The sequence below is a fragment of the Myxocyprinus asiaticus genome, chromosome 36, assembly GCF_019703515.2.
Source record: "Myxocyprinus asiaticus isolate MX2 ecotype Aquarium Trade chromosome 36, UBuf_Myxa_2, whole genome shotgun sequence".
NCBI classification, from domain to species: Eukaryota; Metazoa; Chordata; class Actinopteri; order Cypriniformes; family Catostomidae; genus Myxocyprinus; species Myxocyprinus asiaticus.
The window spans coordinates 28,181,951-28,201,868 of NC_059379.1; the positions used below are offsets into that span (position 1 = coordinate 28,181,951).

Genomic DNA, 19,918 nt, shown 5'->3' on the forward strand with positions numbered 1-19,918 from the left:
TGAATTACTGAAATAAATGAACTTTTCCACGACATTCTAATTTATTGAGATGCACCTGTATATATATATATATATATATATATATATATATATATATATATATATATATATATATATATATATATATATATATATATATATAACTATATTGTATATATTGTGATAATAGTACTATAGGGAGGTTTTAATCATTCAAAAAATCAGTAATTTGTTGTAATAAATTGTATAGTTATAGATATTGTATTACTGTATTGATAAATGTGGCTGTATTGCAGACTAAGCTAAACCGCGATGTATGAATGTGTCAGTCAAACATCGCGAGATCTGGATGCGTCAGTCAAACATCGCGATATCTGGATGCGGTTGGCGGCTGTGGGCCCGTCCCTTATGTACAGTAGAGCCGCTTCTGACATTTGAATGAAAAACAGCCTCACGAAAGCGCAAAACGATGGCTTCAGCTCTGGAGCAGTTCGTGAATAATGTGCGGCAACTCTCCGCTCAAGGTACGAACATTTACACGGCTCACGGACACTCTGGATGAAACTCATGCTAACGAGTACATGGGCTAAGTAGCGTAATGCTAAAACCCGATAGCAGGAGCTGTTAGCGTGATAGCATGCTAGTTGTTTATATTTCAGGGAGTAACACATGGTATTTGTTTATCTTGTTCTGGAAATGCATCTGTAAATCAGAACGAGTCCTCATGACTTTTTAAATGCTCTATAATATTTATACATCATAGCGTTTGCTTCAACGGCTACGCTTTTTCTTGGAAAAGTAACTGGACGTGACATGTTAGCTGAGTCATTTGTAATAAACCAGGTTGGGTGGATTTGGGCAGAAGTGGCTGTAAACATGCTGTGATAAGTTGAGATCTACCCTGACACATTATTTCTGTCGTGTAAAAAGTGTGTTCTGCAGGCGAGCCATCTTAAACATTGCTATTCTGTGTTGTATGACCAATGACTTCCATAGACTAGAATTAACATCCTTATAAACTTCACTGTTTGGCGTAGATAGTTACTAGAGGGGAGAGGGGCAGGTCCTCATCATCAAAAAACAAAACATTGCAATGATTATTACAAGTACACCGATCAGCCACAACATTAAAACCACCTGCCTGATATTGTGTAGGTTCCCCTCGTGCCAACCTGCATCTCAGAATAGCATTCTGAGATGCTATTCTTCTCACCACAGTTGTACAGAGCGGTTATCTGAGTTACCGTAGACGTCAGTTCAAACCAGTCTGGCCATTTTCTGTTGACCTCTCATCAACAAGGCATTTCCGTCCACAGAACTGCCGCTCACTGGATGTTTTTTTGTTTTTGGCACCATTTGGAGTAAATTCTAGAGACTGTTATGCGTGAAAATCCCAGGAGATCAGCAGTTACAGAATGGCCAGACTGGTTTGAACTGACAAAGTCTACGGTAACTCAGATAACCACTCTGTACAATTGTGGTGAGAAGAATAGCATCTCAGATGCGGGTTGGCACGAGGGGGACCTACACAATATTAGGCAGGTGGTTTTAATGTTGTGGCTGACCGGTGTATACTTTGGTTATGTGTCCATTTTGCTTGTTTCAGTTTTTTCTAATTGAATTAAAATTTTCATTCATATTTATTCCTCTCTGCCTTGGGTTTTCAGGTCAGATGACTCAACTATGTGAACTGATCAACAAAAGTGGGGAGCTTCTGGCCAAGAACCTCTCCCATCTGGACACTGTTCTTGGAGCTTTAGACATCCAAGAGCATTCCCTTGGTGTTTTAGCTGTTCTGTAAGTCAGTGATGTATTAATATTTGTCGAATGTTAATAAACTTTAAATTACTTTATTTAGTTGATACCATATTTTAATATTAAAGGTCTCAGTCTGATTTTAACACATCAGGATGTGAGAGTGTTCACCTTATGAAGCCTATCTGTGCCAAACTGAAAAGTTTGTTGTATCTTTTAACTGCATTTCAGGTTTGTGAAGTTTTCCATGCCAAGCATCCCTGATTTTGAGACTTTGTTTTCCCAAGTCCAGCTCTTCATCAGCACCTGCAATGGAGAACACATCCGTTACGCCACAGACACATGTACACACAGCACTACAGCAAAATAAACACATTCACTTGTTCATAGCACTGTTAAACCTATGCTTTATTTTTTTAATTCTGTTTTTATGGTTCTTCATGTTTTTATTACTATCATTCTGCCTTACAGTTGCTGGTCTCTGCCACCAGTTGACAAATGCCCTTGTAGAAAGAAAACAGGTGAGTGTACATTTGTTGTATGTGGAATAGGGGAGGGAAAAATTATCGATTCTCAGATGCATCGCAGTTATTTCTTAATTGATTCTGAATCGATTCTCTAAAATGTTATTTTGACTTAAATTTAACCTGTGGCAATTCAGTGGTGCTCGTGTTCGCCAGAGTGAGATGCTAAAAACAAATGGTCACGAGCACACAACAGAATTGATTGAAAACTGGATGTATCGACCACATGACCATCGTCCCCGACTGAAACAAAATTAATTCACAAACTCATGCACATAGCAACGGGAGAATTAATTCTTGATAACACGTCAACAAACAACATGAAAGTAGGGCTTGTGCCCATTATTGCACTGAAACTGAAAAAACAGATGAAAATTCACTTCAAGACACGTTTTTAAACTTTAAATGGCATCTACAAAACACAGCGCTCCTGAACGAGATGCTGCATAAACTAAAATGCAACGGCCAGAGACGTTTGTCCAGTGCAGTGCTTTACAAACTGCAGGGTGCAGCCACGATTAGCTAGGAGTGTGACAAAACCTTTGCTCAGTTCAATATTTTAATTGCCACCAATGCTAAAAAAAATACCAAGATTACCAAGATCTGACTAAATTTGCTACCTGTGCGCTGTTTGATCACAGCCAACTGCATTCAAACGCTCACATATGTGTGTCTGTCCGTGCACTTGTGTTTCGTGATGAATGCAGCACTCCTGCACAAGACTCGGCGCTGTTTGTAATCAAAATACCCCTCTTCTTTAGATTATATTAATGTAAACACAGCTGTTAATAAATTATGAGAACGTAAACAGACGGGATTAAATCTGCACTGTCTTGATGAGAAATTAAAGCAAAAACAGCCGTTAATGTATAAGCAAACAGGACATATCCTTCAAAATGTTAGATCTGTGCAATATCTAAATGTAAATAAGCTGCATGCTGTCTGTTATAGGTATGCCGGCATTCTTACTGCATCAAATCAGTATTGATGTATATTTAACAATCAGTGTAAAGAGTGTCAAATATTTAAGTAATTTAGTTTTGCATTAAATTAATTTTTAATGTTTTTATATTATTATTTTTTAAATGTTTAATTGCTACTGTTGCTGAAAAACTTAAATCACTGTTTACTCTGTTCTCTATTTAATTACTGGCTCTTGAATAATTCCTTTAAAAGCTAGAAGCAGTTTTAACAAGTGACACTGAAGGCCTCAAATTAACAAAGTTAATTTAAGATTTTATTTTATTTTTTTAAATAACAGTGGTTTATTGCATTTTTGCTTACCAGTGCAACACCAAGTTACCATAGAACTGTTAATGAAGCTTTTTTCCGCTCATTTTAGTTAAAGATTTACAACTTTATTGCATTTTTGCATAGATTGAAGCAGAGAACATTTTGTCTGAACCTCTAGTAAATTACATGTTACTTTGTTTAATACCCTTATGTCCATGTTTTGTAAATCACTTAAATAAGCATTTTTTTCTTCAGAATCGTGAGAGAAATGTGATCATTATTCTAAGGAAAATAATCGTGATTCTCAATTTATCCAGAATTGTGCAGCTGTAGTGCGCATATGAGATGCTTGATGATTTCTTAAGCAGCAACCCCACGATTTGTGTCACTTTACTATCACATGTGGTGTGGAAAAGAAAAACTGACATCTGCACTCACACAGAAGCAGATATCTTATGTAGCCATGCTGGACCAGCAACCGATTGTTGTGCGTATAGGCTAGGGATTGATTAATTCTAAATGGATAATCTAATACTATCTAATACTGAGAGTGTGTATTGATAAAAAAAAAAAAGTCGGAGGACAAGGTGCATCCTAATGCATCGAGAATTGTTCTTTAATTGAATCGTAATCGAATCAGTAGGCCAGTGCAGATTCTCTTTGTATTAAATGGCAAAAATGGCATGAAGTTCTCTTTTCCTCCACAGCCCTTGCGTGGAATAAGTATACTCAAACAGGCCATAGACAAAATGCAGATGAACACAAACCAGCTTACCTCAGTTCATGCAGATCTCTGTCAGGTGAGTCAGGAATCTTAACAGCTATATAACAGGGGTAAGATGTATTAAAATTGTATAGAAAATTCAATTCTGGCATCGGGGCTTGGAGACTTTGATGATGCAAGATTGGTGTTATTACACTTTTGTTACATTACATAACAAATATGTAATTGTGGAGTTATACACTACCGGTAATTATAAACTATATTGTATATATTGTGATAGTAGTACTATAGGGAGGTTTTAATCATTCAAAAAATCAGTAATTTGTTGTAATAAATTGTATAGTTATAGATATTGTATTATTGTATTGATAGATGTGGCTGTATTGCAGACTAAGCTAAACCTTGTTTCTGACAAAGACTTTAAAATGTCTTTTACTCTTGTAATTTGAAATGATGTTTGAAATTTAAATGAAATCACAGTTTTTAGTCTAAACTTTGTCTGTGTTTTGGTAAATTGAACCAGTGTTTGGCAAGGATAGCAGATGACTGCAGCCAGACGTTAACCGGTCCTATACTATAAACCCTCTATGCCAGAGCTCTCATTTTTGCAGATACTTTATTCAAACAGACTTGATTATTTGATGATTGTGTAACTAATGATATCATTATGTATTTACAGTTATGCCTCTTAGCTAAGTGCTTCAAACCTGCAGTTCCTTTCCTGGAGTTGGACATGATGGATATTTGTAAGGAGAATGGAGCATACGATGCAAAGCACTTTCTATGTTATTACTACTATGGTGGCATGATCTACACAGGTCTGAAGAACTTTGAGCGGGCACTGTATTTTTTTGAACAGGTATTTTACTTTTTTGTACAGTTTTGCGGCATACATTGTACAGTGACTATCTGTAAAACAATGTTTGTGGACAAGTTTGTCAGTTACATTGAGCAAATTCCACTGTCAGATAACACCATCAGCTGCCGCATCACTGAGATGGCAACTGATGTCAGTCTTCATCTAATTTAGATAATAAGAGTCAGGAAATTTTATTCATTGCAAGTAGATGAGTCGACAGACATCTCAAATGCCTCCCAACTACTTGTATATGTCCGCTATCAGCATGAGAAACGATTGGTTGTGGATCTTTTATTTTGCTCAGCTCTGGAGAAAACATACACAGGGAGAGATATTTTTGACAAACTCAAGAGAAAACTGGATAAACTGGGTCTGTATTGGGACAGTTGTGTCAGCGTGTGTACAGATGGTGCGGGAGCCATGCTTGGGGAGAAATAGAGGACTTTAGTGCGTGATGTTGCTCCTCGTGTTTGTTTCACCCACTGTATGATTCACAGTGTGGGCCTTGCATCAAAAAATTTACCTGCAGATTTGAACGCTGTGCTTCAGACAGCAATACAAATTGTGAATTTCATCAAGACTCGTCCTACAAAATCGAGACAGTTTACCCTGTTGTGCTAAGAAATGGGTTTTGAATATGATTCATTACTCTTGCATATTGAGGTATGGGGGCTCTCCAGAGGGAAAGTCCTTCAGTGGATATTTTCATAGCATGACACATTACAGATTTTTCTGTTTGATTGTGCATCTTCCTTTGTAAACTTTCTGACTGACCCGAATTGGCTCGCAAATCTTACATACTTGTCTGACATTTTTAACTGGCTTAATGCACTTCATTCATCTCTGCATGGCCCGAATTCAAACCTGCTAACAATGTCTGACAAAATTTTGGGGTTTGTGAGGAAACTGGAGCGATGGAGAGGACAGGTTGTAGGGCTAATGTGGACATGTTCCCTACCTTGGGCGAATTTCTCACGGAAATAGGCTTCGCTGGGATGTTTCAAAAAAGGAAATCACTGTACATCTGCAAGCCCTCTCTGAGCATTTCACAAAGTATTTTCCTGAGCAGCAGAGTTTGAACCAGCACAGCTTGGTTCGAAACCCCTTCATTGAAAGTGCGAGGTGTCCCCTGTCATCACAACAACAGGATGCCCTTCTGGACCTTTCAAGTGACTACTCTTTGAAGGCAAGATTGGAGCAAGTATTTCATTTGATTAAATTCATCCACGAGACACCGCCGAATAAGTGTAATATCTGATATAATGTGGGCTGAAATGGCTCCGATGCCCATACGCCACCAGTCTCCGCATACCTGGGAGCGCCTGCTCTCAAAACTGTCCTGGCGGATTGTGAGGACCCAATTTATCGATCAGCTGTGGGTTCAACACTTCCGAATGACAAGTGCTATGTTCAAAGAATTGTGTGCCAAGGTCGGACCTTTCGGTGGGCTAGTCACGTCAAGCTATCGCACACTCAACACATGCACAAATGGTCAAAACACGTCATAGTTTTGCGAATAAACCGTTTCCATCACCTTAATATGCATTTAACTAATGCGAAACTCTAGAAAATCCACTTCCTCTTAGTGCAATACAGCGCATAGTGCAATTTAAGCGTATTTAGAACATTTATTTGCATATCAAGCGTTTCCATTCATGATTTCTTATGCGCAATTTCAAAATGCGCATAAAAATAGTTGGATGGAAACCCATTTCAAAATGCACATAAAAATTGTTGGATGGAAACCCAAGGAGCCACTCCCAGGAATGCAGAGACTGGCGGTGTGTGGGCATCGCAGCTATTTCTGCCCACATTATATTAGATATTACACTTATTCTGTGGTGTCTTGTGGATGCATTTCATAAAATTAGATACTTGCTCTAATCTTGCTAATAAAACTGTCCTCAAGGCAGGGAGAGGTCATTCAGCTGCTCCATCATAATGAGACGGCTCCCTCATGATAATGCGCATAACATAGTGGATTGAAACTCGCAACAATTCGTATTTTCACTTTTATTTATTTATTTATATTTTCTCCCCAATTTGTAATGCCCAATTCCCAATGCACTCTAAGTCCTCGTGGTGGCATAGTGACTCGCCTCAATCCGGGTGGCGGAGGACGAATCTCAGTTGCCTCCGTGTCTGAGACCATCAACCCGCGTATCTTATCACGTGGCTTGTTGAGCGCGTTACCGCGGAGACATAGCACGTGTGGAGGTTTCGCGCCATCCACCACAGCATCTATGCACAACTCACCATGCGCCCCACTGAAAGCGAACCACATTATAGTGACAACGATGAGGTTACCCCATGTGAATCTACTCTTCCTAGCAAACGGGCCAGTTTGCTTGCTTAGGAGACCTGGCTGGAGTCATCTTAAATCCACTTTTTAGAAATTCGCTTAAAAATGCGAAACATTTTGGATGGAAACCCAGCAATTGCTTGAGCAGGCCCAAATGCGTTAAAAACGTGCATTAGTTCATAAGGTCAGCAATCAGTTCGCAGAGCTAACGTAAGTTCCTAAAAATATATACTTTTGTTATTTTAACTTAAATGTGGTCTGACCAATTAATACAATTGCTGTACAGCTAAATCATAGTTATATATGATAAAGAATAATAAAGTGAGTCCTTAAAATGTTGCTGAACTGAATATATGAAGCAAGCTGTTTTCTACAATTCACGGTGCATTAAAGTAAACGTACATAAATAAAGCCTCTGTCAGTCCTATACAGTTTATAAAAGTGATAACACTTAAGTAACCATGGAATTATACAGCATAATGTTAAATAACACCAGGTCTGCATATCAGGCATGACATTATGCTGTGCATATTCTATATGTTCAAATTGTGTGTTGTGCGAGCTCAAATTAGAAAAATGGAGGTGGGGTGCGTGTTCCGAAAGGTTGAAAACCCCTGACATAGGCTACCGCTTCTCTGGTGATAGTGTGATGTCAGCTGAATGTACCTTTGTGTTTTCCCAGCGATCGCTGATGAATTTGTAGGTTGGGATGAAACAAGATCAACAATGCTTGTTTTGTGGGGGCCTGGGTAGCTCAGCGAGTATTGACGCTGACTACCACCCCTGGAGTCGCGAATCCAGGGTGTGCTGAGTGACTCCTGCCAGGTCTCCTAAGCAACCAAATTGGCCCAGTTGCTAGGGAGGGTAGAGTCACATGGGGTAACATCCTTGTGGTCACGATTAAGTGGTTCTCGCTCTCAATGGGGCACGTGGTAAGTTGTGCGTGGATCACGGAGAGTAGCATGAGCCTCCACATGTTGTGACTCTCCGCAGTGTCATGCACAGCGAGCCATGTGATAAGATGCGCAGATTGATGGTCTTGGAAGTGGAGGCAACTGAGACTTGTCCTCCGCCACCCGGATTGAGGTGAGTAACCGCACCACCACGAGGACCTAGTAAGTAGTGTGAATTGGGCATTCTAAATTGGGAGAAAAAGGGGATAAAATAAAAAATAAAAAAACTTGTTTTCATGTTGTTCTTTAACACACTATCATGGTTTTTGCAGAAATGATTAATGTTCATTCATAGAGAAATGCTCCAACATTCTTTACATTGAGCCCGCTTTATCTTCTCGGTTACGTACGTAACCTTGGTTCCCTGAGAGGAAGGGAACGAGACATTGCGTTTATTAACGCATATGGGGAGTGCCTTCTTACATGACCTAGTTGAAAGCTCTCTACAATAACGCCAATATTCTAATATTGGCTATGGTGTTTGAGCCTCGCCAGTTTTGCCGCAAAACTGTCTAAAAAACAGGTGCACAAACACCATTTCCTCAGAATTTCTGACTGGGAACAAGGAGCGCATCGTTCGTGCCTCAAGAACTCATGAGTCTTGTAGTGTGGCTAGCGTTCACAATGTCTCGTTCCCTTCGTCTCATGGAACCGAGGTTACGTACGTAACCGAGACATTCCCTTACAACTCAGTACACTTGCCATTGCATTTATTAACGCATATGAGGAACAGAATCCCATCACGCCGCACTACACAACATAACCTCCCAGAAAGGAAGCATGACGCTGCAGTCTCGTGGGACAGCGACCGGCATGAGTATGCCGCAGTGAGCGACCCTCGTGTTGGGCCAGGAGGGGAGCAGTCAGAATGAATATATGAACTGTAGTCATATAGTATGAATTAACTCCTTCACAGACCCAGTCGGGAAGGGAGTTTATTTATAATGTTATTGCTTGTGACTTATGGTAAATTACAATGGCCTGAATGCAGGCGGTTTTGTAAAAAGATGGGGAGCTCGTCCTTAAAGGGAGGAGCATAAGTATATATATTTGGTCAATGAATAGCAAGCGCTCTAAACAGAGAGGACTTGTGAAGAGAGATATGTTACATCTCTGGTTGTAAAACCTTGCGAATGGCCTTTTCTGGGTTTGACAGTGGCTTTTGAAAGATCGGGGCCAAACTCCAGACATGAATTGTCAATTGATAGTGCATGCAGGTCACCGACCCGCTTTACTGAGGCTAGAGCCAGCAGTAGTGTGGTCTTAACGGAGAGCATGCGCAAATCAACAGAGTCCAAAGGCTCGAAGGGGGGTCTTTTGAGAGCTTTTAGGACTAAAGTTAAGTCCCAAGTAGGGACTCTAGCCGGGCAAGGTGGGTTTAATCGTCTTGCTACTTAAAGGAACTTTATGATTAAATCATGCTTGCCTATAGTGGCGCCAGCTTCATGTGCGTGATACGCAGATATAGTCGCCACATACACTTTGAGCATTGATGGAGTGAGTCTTGCGTCTAATCTTCTTGAAGAAATATGAGAATTTCATGTATGGGGCAGTTTACTGGGTCTTTGCTATGTGAGAGACATCAGTTAGTGAACACATTCCATTTTAGCACGTAGAGGCATCTCGTGGACGGTGCTCTGGCCTATAAAATGGTGTTCATGACTGAATGTGTCAGTTCTGGCACGGTTAGCACATTCCGTTCAGGGGCCACACATGCAGGTTCCACAGCTTGGGCTGGGTATGCTAGATTGTGCCTTGCGCCTGAGAGAGGAGATCCCTCCTCAGCAGTATTTCCCATGGTGAGCTGTACAGCATCTCTATCATTTCGGGAAACCATGGCTGGTTGGGCCATTTCGGCGCAACTAATAGAATTGTTTCCTTGTCCTCTCGGAATTTGCATATGACAGTGTGTATTAGACACACCGGGGGAAATGCATATTTGCGTTTCGCCAGCCATTTGTGGGCCATTGCTTCCACTCCCAGTGGGGCTTGGGACTTCGAGTACCAGAGGGGACAGTGGGTATTCTCCACTGAGGCAAATAGATTGATTTCTGCTTTGCCAAATATTTCCCAAATCCTCAATACAGTTTGTGGATGAAGTCTCCATTCACAGGTATCACCCCTTGGCATGACAATAGGTCCACACTGTAATCCAGGCGGCCTGGGATATATGTCAATCTCAGGGAGAGGAGATGACGCTCGCTCCTTAGGAGGAGGTGATGCGTCAGTCTCAACAGTGGCGGTGAATAAATTCCGCCTTGGCGGTTTATATTTGCCACAACTGTTATGATGTCGGAGCGAACCAGGACATGACAGTTCGCAATTTCTGACTGAAAAGCCTTTAAGGCTAGGAATACAGCCGATAGCTCTAGGCGGTTGATGCGCCATGCTTTCTTGTCCAGGTGCCAAAAGTCAGGCATCCATCACACACCGCCCCCCAACCTGTGTTGGAAGCATCCGTAGTCACCACTTTCCACCTGACAACCTGCCCCAGCCCTCAGTCGGTGGACTCCCAAAAAAAAGATTTGTTGGTTGGGGAGAGCGTGCTCTTCGCCCAGTTCACATTGAAGCCCAAGCTGTTTAGATATTGAAGCAGTAAGTCTCTGTGTTGGCATAACAGTGCCTCTGATTGTGCCAGTAACAGCCAATTGTCTAGGTAGTTCAAGATGCGCACGCCACTCAGTTTTAGAGGGGCGAGAACCGCATCGATGCACTTTGTGATTGTTGCTCACCCTAGGGAAGCGGTTGCACATAATGTGCGTGCTTTGAAGAGGAAAAGGGCTCATTTTTTGAGAATGTATGTGCATCTTGTGCATTTTCAATGAGTGCTGTATTCTTTATTTCAATTTTTATTGCATTTATTAGAGTGTAAGACACAGAAATAACATTTTGCATAACATTGTGAACAACAATATTCCTTTCCTGACAAACAGCAGTGGGGAGATGGGGAACAATGTTCTGTGTCTCCAGTCGAGCCTTCTTCGGAGCAGACTTTAGCTTTCTGCTTCAAAGGGTTGTGCCTGTCAGGAGCGGTTCCGCTGCGCGGGGTGTTCCTCCCATCAGCGCGAGGCGTGCGCTGATATGGCTGCTTCCGTTTGGGCCGTGGCTTGCGTGGCCTCACCGGTGGCTCGGCGGCGGCATGTGCCTGCGCTGAGGTAGCAGGCATGGGGCTTTTAGTCGGGCATTGACTAAACAGAGTGAGGGCAAGCTGGCTGTGATGTGCTCCGTTTGGGCATGAAGTGTCTCATTGCTTGTGACTGCTGCTGAGTCGCGACGTAACACTCAGCAAACTTATTTACAGAGCCACCAAAGAGCCCGGCTGGAGACACTGAAGCATCCAAAAGAGATGCTTTTTCCCTGTCACTCATGTGCATGAGGGTCAGCCATATATGTCAATCCAGAACGACCGGGTTGCCCATGGACTTGCCGATGGCCTGCGCTGTGACTTTCGTGGTTTGTAGCGGAGCTCTTTGAAAGTCTCTGGATCGAAGCCTTGCTCGGCCATTTGCCTGAGGAGCTTGACTTGAAATACCTGGAGCACCGCCATTGCGTGGAGTGCTGATCCAGCTTGTCCTGCCGCCGAGTAAGCTTTTCCAGCCAGTGTGGACATCTGTCAACATGGCTTGGATGTATGGGGCATGATTTCCACGCCATATTACTCACTGGGCAGAGGTGTGCCGCTACCGCTGCCTCCACAGGGGGTAGTTGGGCAGTTGAGCTGTTCTCTTCCTTGTGATTCACATTCGAGAAGATGGCATCACTACGCTTGTGCGCTGAAAAGTCCGCGTGACAGGACTTAGTTCGTTTTGAACTTCGGGGAAGAATGGGGAAGATTTGCAGAAGCGGCTGCTTGACGGCATCCGGACTGCAGGAACCACTCATTGAAGCGAGACTGCTCAGGTTCCTCTGGGGGAGACCACTTGAGGTTGTGCTTTTCGACCGCCCTTGTAAGGATGCGAAGCATCTCCTTGTGAATGGCGCATGCACGTTCCTCACCCTTGCTGGGGGGAGGGGCTGCAACATCATCCACTGACCACACGCGTGATGCGGCGAGAAACATGACATCATCATTATCATCCCCAGTGTCAGAACCACTGAATGAGATGAGGCTGTACATTCTTTCAGAGGGCCGGAGTTCATCTGGCGCATAGTGTATCAGGAAACATGTGCTTCGTGGAGATTGAGGGGCTCGCGGGGAGTGTGCCGGCACGAGGTCCACCTCAAGTTCATCCTGCTCGACCTCGCGACCCTGCCATGCCTCCTCGTGTGAATCCTCGGGTATCACCGAAGAGGCGGGTGGGAGGGCGCAAGAGGCTGAATCGTCCCTCAGAACCAGGGCGATTCGTGAGCGAAGCAACTTGAGACTCATGCCCTCGTAGTGAGGGCAGTCTGTCTCCATGAGAGCTGACTCTGCGTGGGCGTGGCCCAGACAGTAAACACAGCTCTCATTCTGATCTGACGCCGGGATGTCTCTCTCGCACAATGAACACTTACGGAACGACATCTTTAAAAAGATGCGAACACGTAAGCAATTCTTTTAGATATATAAATAAATATATATTTATATTTATATCACACAAAATACAATACGTAATATGCAATTGCTTTGTTAAGGATACACAACACCTGCCTAAGCACTGCGGGGAATCAGGATGCTGAGGCCCATTCACCAGCGAAGCATCAAGCTGCGAGACGGAGTAATGTTCGTCGGAGCATTGCAGGGGAGCGGAGAGTCTTCTCGTTGCCACGAAGATTCGGCCCGCTGACTTATGTATATCCACGGCGAAGGTAGACGGCTTATAGACGAGATGATTGCTGTCTTGAAGGAAGAAATTCTGAGGAAATGGTGTTTGTGCACCTGTTTTTATAGCGGACAGTTTTGCACCAAAACAGGCGGGGCTCAAACACCATAGCCAATATTAGAATATTGGCGTTATTGTAGAGAGGTTTCAACTAGGTCGTATAAGAAGGCACTCCCTATTTGCATTAATAAACGCAATGTCAAGTGTACTGAGTCGTAAGGGAACTCTCTGATCTGTGCATTGGCTCTCTTCTGTGAACAGTATAATGACATGCAGAGCGCAAGCGCCCTCTAGCGGCGGGTGCCTGTATAGCCTTATCAATGTCTGCTGTCATGATTACTGTGCATTTGTCCAGAAGTTAATTAATCGATGATCGATAAGCTTAATCGATCAAATTATTAATGACAATTAATCGATTTTCGATTAATCATTAACATCCCTAGTTCCAAACCCATATGAATTTCTTTCTTGTATAGAACACAAAAAGAGATGTTAGGCAGAATTACAGCCTCAGTCAAAATTCACTTCCATTGTATGTAAAAAAGATGCAATGAAGCAGTGAATGGTGACTGAGGATGTCATTCTGTCTAACATCTCTTTTTGTGCTCCAATGGAAATAGAAAGTCCTTTAGATTTGAATCCACAAAGGGGGCAAGTAAATGAAGACAGAAATTTTATTTTTGGTTGAACTATCCCTTTAAAGAAAGTCTTAATCTCTATTCAGGCAATAACCACTCCAGCAATGGCTGTCAGTCACATCATGTTAGAAGCGTACAAGAAGTACATCCTGGTGTCTCTTATCCTTCACGGCAAAGTACAGCAACTACCCAAATATACATCACAGATTGTGGGAAGATTTATCAAGGTGAGCTTTTCTGCCACTACATGGTAATGTAGCATTTATGCTCTTTGCCCTGGACTTGGATTCAGTACACAAGAGCTCTTTAAAGGGCCTCATAAGCTAATGATCTTTTCTCTGTGTGTGTATGTTTTAAAGCCACTCAGTAATGCTTACCATGAACTGGCTCAGGTGTATGCCACCAACAACCCTGCAGAGCTCCGAAGTCTGGTCAACAAACACAGCGAGATATTTACACGGGACAACAACACCGGCCTAGTCAAACAATGCCTGTCCTCACTCTACAAGAAAAACATTCAGAGGCTAACCAAGGTCTGCCTTTTATGCTCATTTTATATTGATAAACCATGCATTGTTTTGTTTTTTTCCAATGTAGGGCATAATTGTTTGCATAATAATTTTCACAATTAGAAGATAGTAGAACACAACAGTCGGTTTCCAGAAGTAAAAATCTAATTCATAGACCAATTGATTTTTAACAAACTAACAAGCCTTTTGAAGACAGCTCTATGGTGAGTTCCAATGTTGTTAAAGGAATTGTTCCTCCTAAAATGAAAATTCTCTCATCATTTACTCACTCTCATGCCATCCCAGATGTGAATGACTTTCTTTCTTCTGCTGAACACAAATGAAGATTTTTAGAACAATATTTCAGCTCTGTAGGTCCATATAATGCAAGTGAATGGTTACCAAAACTATGAAGCTCTAAAAAGCACATAAAGGCAGGCAGTATAAATGTAATCCATATGACTCCAGTGGTTAAATTCATGTCTTCAGAAGCGATATGATGTTAGAGGATGGATGAGAAACAGATCAACTTTTTTTTTTTCCTATAAATCTCCACCTTTGACCAGTAGGTGGCGATATGCACAAATAAAGCAAGTCGCCGAAAAACAAAAGAAGAATGTGGAGATTTATAGTATATAAGGACTTAAATATTGATCTGTTTCTCATCCACACCTACTATATCGCTTCTAAAGACATGGATTAAACCACTGGAGTAGGACAGATTACTTTTATGCTGCCTTTGTGCTTTTTGGAGCTTTAAAGTTCTGGCACCCATTAACTTGCATTGTGTGGACCTACAGAGCTGAGATATTCTTCTAAAAATCTTTGTTCGTGTTCTGCATTAGAAATAAAGTCCTACACATCTGGGATGGCATGAGAGTGAGTAAATGATGAGAGAATTTTCAGTTTTGAGTTAACTATTCCTTTGATCTATGGTTCATGCTTCTGTTGAAGCCATCAGTCCACATTATTTCCACAACTTTTTTGAAAAATGGTTTAATAGCAGAATGTCCTAGTGTTGAACTACACTACCCATCATCCTGAAAAGAAAGCATCCACCAATCAGAGAATGGCTGCAGACAAATTGCCGCAAAAGAGCTACACACTCAAACTACTTTCTCAAAGTTTGTAATGTTGTGATTCACCTCGGAGCTGGTTGGTTTGGTTCATGGCTTAGAATTCTTTAATGAAGAATTTAATGAAATCCCTATTGGAAAAATACTTCCAGAACCCAAACAGCTTAAAAAGTGGGCGGCAACTATTGCGTTCAGTTAAAGACGGGAGACTGTACTGATACTTTGAAATTTATTCCTAAAGGAAGCAATAATATCTCTGTTCTTGTGATTGACAGACATTCTTGACGTTATCTTTACAAGACATGGCAAGTCGAGTTCAGCTCTCCGGCCCTCAAGAAGCTGAAAAATATGTCTTACATATGGTAGGAAGCCAGCCTCATATTTATACACAGCTTTTCTAATCAGATGTGTTTGTTTTACATCAATTTCAAGCAGCTGTCCCTTTGAGAATCGCTGATCTATCACTGAAATCTTTTGCGGTGATTAAAGGTTTTCCTTCTCTGGAATAATCCACTTGTTTTCCATGTGCCGTTTCAAATTACACTTCACAAGACAGAGTACACATCACGTAATTAATTTAGGGTTCTGTTCGTCATAAGTGTTTGTTGGTGCTCAAAGCTTTTCTCTTAATTCTCACAGATTGAAGATGGAGAGATTTATGCAAGTATCAACCAGAAAGATGGCATGGTCTGTTTCCATGACAACCCTGAGAAATACAACAACCCTGCAATGCTCCACAAAATTGACCAAGAGGTTTGTAATTATACTACAGTGCTTCCATTAATATACTACAAATGTACTAGAGATCAAGGCATTGTTATTGTAGTTAACTAAAATCAATTTTGTTAACTAAAATAAAAATAAAAAAAGAAATTATTGGGAAAAAAACTGAAATTAAACTAATACTTTTTCATAACTCCAAAACTAACTAAAATAAAATAAAAAATAATCTCAAATTCATTTTAGTTTTTGCTAACCACGGTGGATATGGGTAAAGTGGGACACTTTGAATTATGATCTAAATGACACATAACCTAAGATTATACCTTTAAAGAAAGCTTAGGATGTCTTCTACCTTAGTCAAAAGCAAAAATTAAGAAATATTCAATATTAGGATGTAGAACCTTTTGAAGACCCTCTTTTGTCCAAATCCCAGATTTGTTTAAGCAGAACTGGTAAAGTGGGACAGTAACAATATCTGCATCAATTTGGAATACATTTTTATATTTTCATATACACTTTCACATCATAACATTAAGTTAAATTATACTTTTTTATAACCTTAACAAGATTTACCTCAAATTTCTGTCACTTTCTTTACCATTGCTTTTCCCACCAGTGGTCATGAAATGAGCTCTGCCACACATCCCATAGTAAAATCATCCATTTAAAACTTCAAAGAAAATAAAGGTATATTTCACCCTAAAATGAAAATTCTCTCATCATTTACTCACTCTCATGCCATCCCAGATGTGTATGACTTTCTCTCTTCTGCTGAACACATATAAGATTTTTAGAAGAACATTTCAGCTCTGTAGGTCCAGATAATGCAAGTCAACAGGGTCCAAAACTCTGAAGCTCCAAAAAGCACATAAAGGCAGCATAAAAGTAATCCATAAGTGATTTGTTTAATCATTGTCTTCTGAAGTGATTTAATCTGTTTTGGGTGAGAACAGACCAAATTTAACTCCTTTTTCACTGCACACCTTGCAATTGTGAGCATTATTTCAAGCTCAATTACTCTTGTAGAGTCCACAGAGTGCTAGATGGCGCTGTGATATAAAATTGAGCTTGAAATCATGATTGCCAAGGAGACAGCTGATGTCAAGATTTACTGTAAAAAAGGACTTAAATATTGATGTTTCTCACCCACACCTATCATATCACTGCTGAAGACATGGATTTAACAAAGGAGTCTTATGCATTACTTTTATGCTGCCTTTATGTGCTTTTTGGAGCTTTAAAGTTTTGGCCCCTATTAACTTGCATTATATGGACCTACAGAGCTGAAATATTCTTCTAAAAATCTTCATTTGTGTTCGGCAGAAGACAAAGTCATACACATCTGGGATGGCATGAGAGTGAGTAAATGATGAGAAAATTTTCATTTTTGGGTGAACTATTCCTTTGATAGATTTATAATCATTTAAGGAAATACATATGGATACAGTGTGGATCGAGCTTAAATTTCCTTTGTCATTTTACCCATATCCACCCTATATTATAAAATGTGCAACATTTACAATCCACATTAAACATGAAAATACCACTAGATAGACATAACACAAGACTGCCCGGAGAAACACAGTGATGTTAGACTTTTTCAATTACACCAGTAAACGCTCAGCTTTTGGCAGCCATAAAAAATATACTAAAACTAAAATAAAAACTAACTAAACTGAAACTACAAAACACTGAGAAAACTAAAACTAACAGACAAACTGTGAAAAATAACAAAAACTAAACTACATTTTTATGGCAAATTGAATATAAAACTGAAATAAAATCAAAAGTTCAAATTGTCTAAATGTCATAAAAGCTTGATTTGCCTAACATCAGAACATCAGAATTTCTTAGTATTTGGTATAGTCCCCCTTTTGCTTAATTGGCAGTGTTATGCATGTTATTCCAGCGTGGTTTGAGAGAGTTCCAAATATCATCTTGTGTGCGTCAATGGAAGCAAGGAAATCTGACATCATACAATGGAGTTTGCATAAGCTATGTCACAAATTTGCTTATGTGATTAATGATTTATAAATGGTGCAGAATCTTATAAATGTCTTGTTCATTTTACATTTCTTTGTTTTATTTTTCGAAATGAACAGCACTAAATATTAGCGTTTATATTCAGATTTGAATGCACATGCACTATTGATCTGTTCTGTATTTACAGTATATAATGTTTGTTAATGATCTATTCGTTATTATATAGTGTTAGTATTACCAGATGTTTAAGCACATAAAATGCCCTGCCTTTTTCGTCTCTACTCACTTTGGTTTTAGGTTATTGCGAAGATGTTTTGTTCACTGATGGCTCACTGTAGTCTGCCTTAAACCCCTATGCAGATGCTGAAATGTATAGAGTTGGATGAGAAACTAAAGTCCATGGATCAAGAAATCACTGTAAACCCACAGTTTGTGCAAAAGGTACACAGTTTCAGTTTTTTGACAAGCCTATGCAAAGGATCAAATGAAGAGGTGTGGAAATTACATCCTTTTAACCAGAACTTAATTTCAGCATTCCATTGTGTCTCTTCTGTCTTTTAGAGTATGGGAACGCAAGAGGATGATGTCGGCAGCAAGACGTCAAGCTACTCTTGAGGCTATTGGCAGATCACTGCTTTGCCCTGCCCCACCCCTCATCCCAAAGCTGGAAAACCTTCATGAGAGCAAAATCTGTTCTGTTGAGTATGGACTATATTGGAGGAAAACATAAATGTGTGGAATTTTTTTTGTTCTGTCACAGTGCACCCTAAACAAGAACTCATTTTTGTCAGTGTTTTATTTATCAATGCTTGGTTGAAATGCCACTGCATCAATTATGATCATACAAATAAAAATACTGGACTTCTTTGTTCAAAAGAGTTGTCTGAATTACATTTGTAAACCTTCACTGTAACAACACAGAATGGAATAAAGAAACTATTTTACAACCAGTGTGAGGAAGAGAGCCATATCTATGCAACCAATATGATAGACCTATTCCACATAATAGTCTCAACATCAACAGGGGGAGTCTGAATTTTTGGTGATGTAAAGTACAAAATCCTGCATTTTTTCCTCTCCAAAATATATCTTTAGTCTTGTTGTTTCCATTTAGTGCATTGACATTTGCATGATCTTTTGACAGCTTTTCTTATTTTTTGTCCACCAAACTAACTGAATAATCCACTGTTTTATCTAATGTTTATCACCGTGCAGCTGAATGTGTGAATTGCTGTTCCTGCAGTCTTCTGCACTGAGTGATTCATTGATTCAGACATAGGTGTAGATTTAGGTAAGGATGATAGGGACATGTTCCTAACAACTTTCAGAAAATCTGAAACATCCTGACCAACATTGGGGCAATTTTACGACACAGAAAATACTTACATTTATGGTATCTTAAGTCCAATTTTCACATTTTGAATATTATCCTTGCAAAATGTCCCTACCAACTTTCAAACCAAACCTACACCCTTGTATTCAGAAGATGTCAAGTAGGCTTACGTGGCTTGTGGCAAAGGAGTTGTGCTGTTGTTTAAGTCCTCCAGAGGTCTTCTATGATTTGGGCTTTATCATAAATAGATGTAATTGTCATTAAAATAATTTCACAATGCAACAAATCTTCAAGGTATAGAAAATAGACTTCATTTTCTTCAGACAAGATATATTATGTAATTGATTATAGGGGTCAAATATGACCAGACATGTTCTTGGCAGGAGTAGCTTGTATTCCTGTGACACTAGCCAATTATATATAATTAAACAAATTTGGTTGTATTGTTTATAGGTTTCACAGTTTTTAAATTGTAGGAATATTTTTTTATATTTAGTATTGAATTTGATCAAACCAGTCCTGATA

General features: G+C 40.2%; 1 protein-coding gene across 1 annotated transcript; it reads left to right on the forward strand.

The window, feature by feature from the left end:
* Positions 1-349: 349 nt before the first annotated feature.
* On the forward strand, positions 350-19,010 carry LOC127426631 (COP9 signalosome complex subunit 3). Its single transcript, XM_051673561.1, has 12 exons — positions 350-503; positions 1,647-1,776; positions 1,966-2,078; positions 2,206-2,255; positions 4,199-4,291; positions 4,895-5,074; positions 13,856-13,996; positions 14,129-14,302; positions 15,630-15,716; positions 15,994-16,107; positions 18,421-18,501; positions 18,622-19,010. The coding sequence occupies exons 1-12, from the start codon at positions 449-451 to the stop codon at positions 18,673-18,675; spliced, it is 1,272 nt and encodes a 423-aa protein (XP_051529521.1). The 5' UTR covers positions 350-448; the 3' UTR covers positions 18,676-19,010.
* Positions 19,011-19,918: the final 908 nt, after the last annotated feature.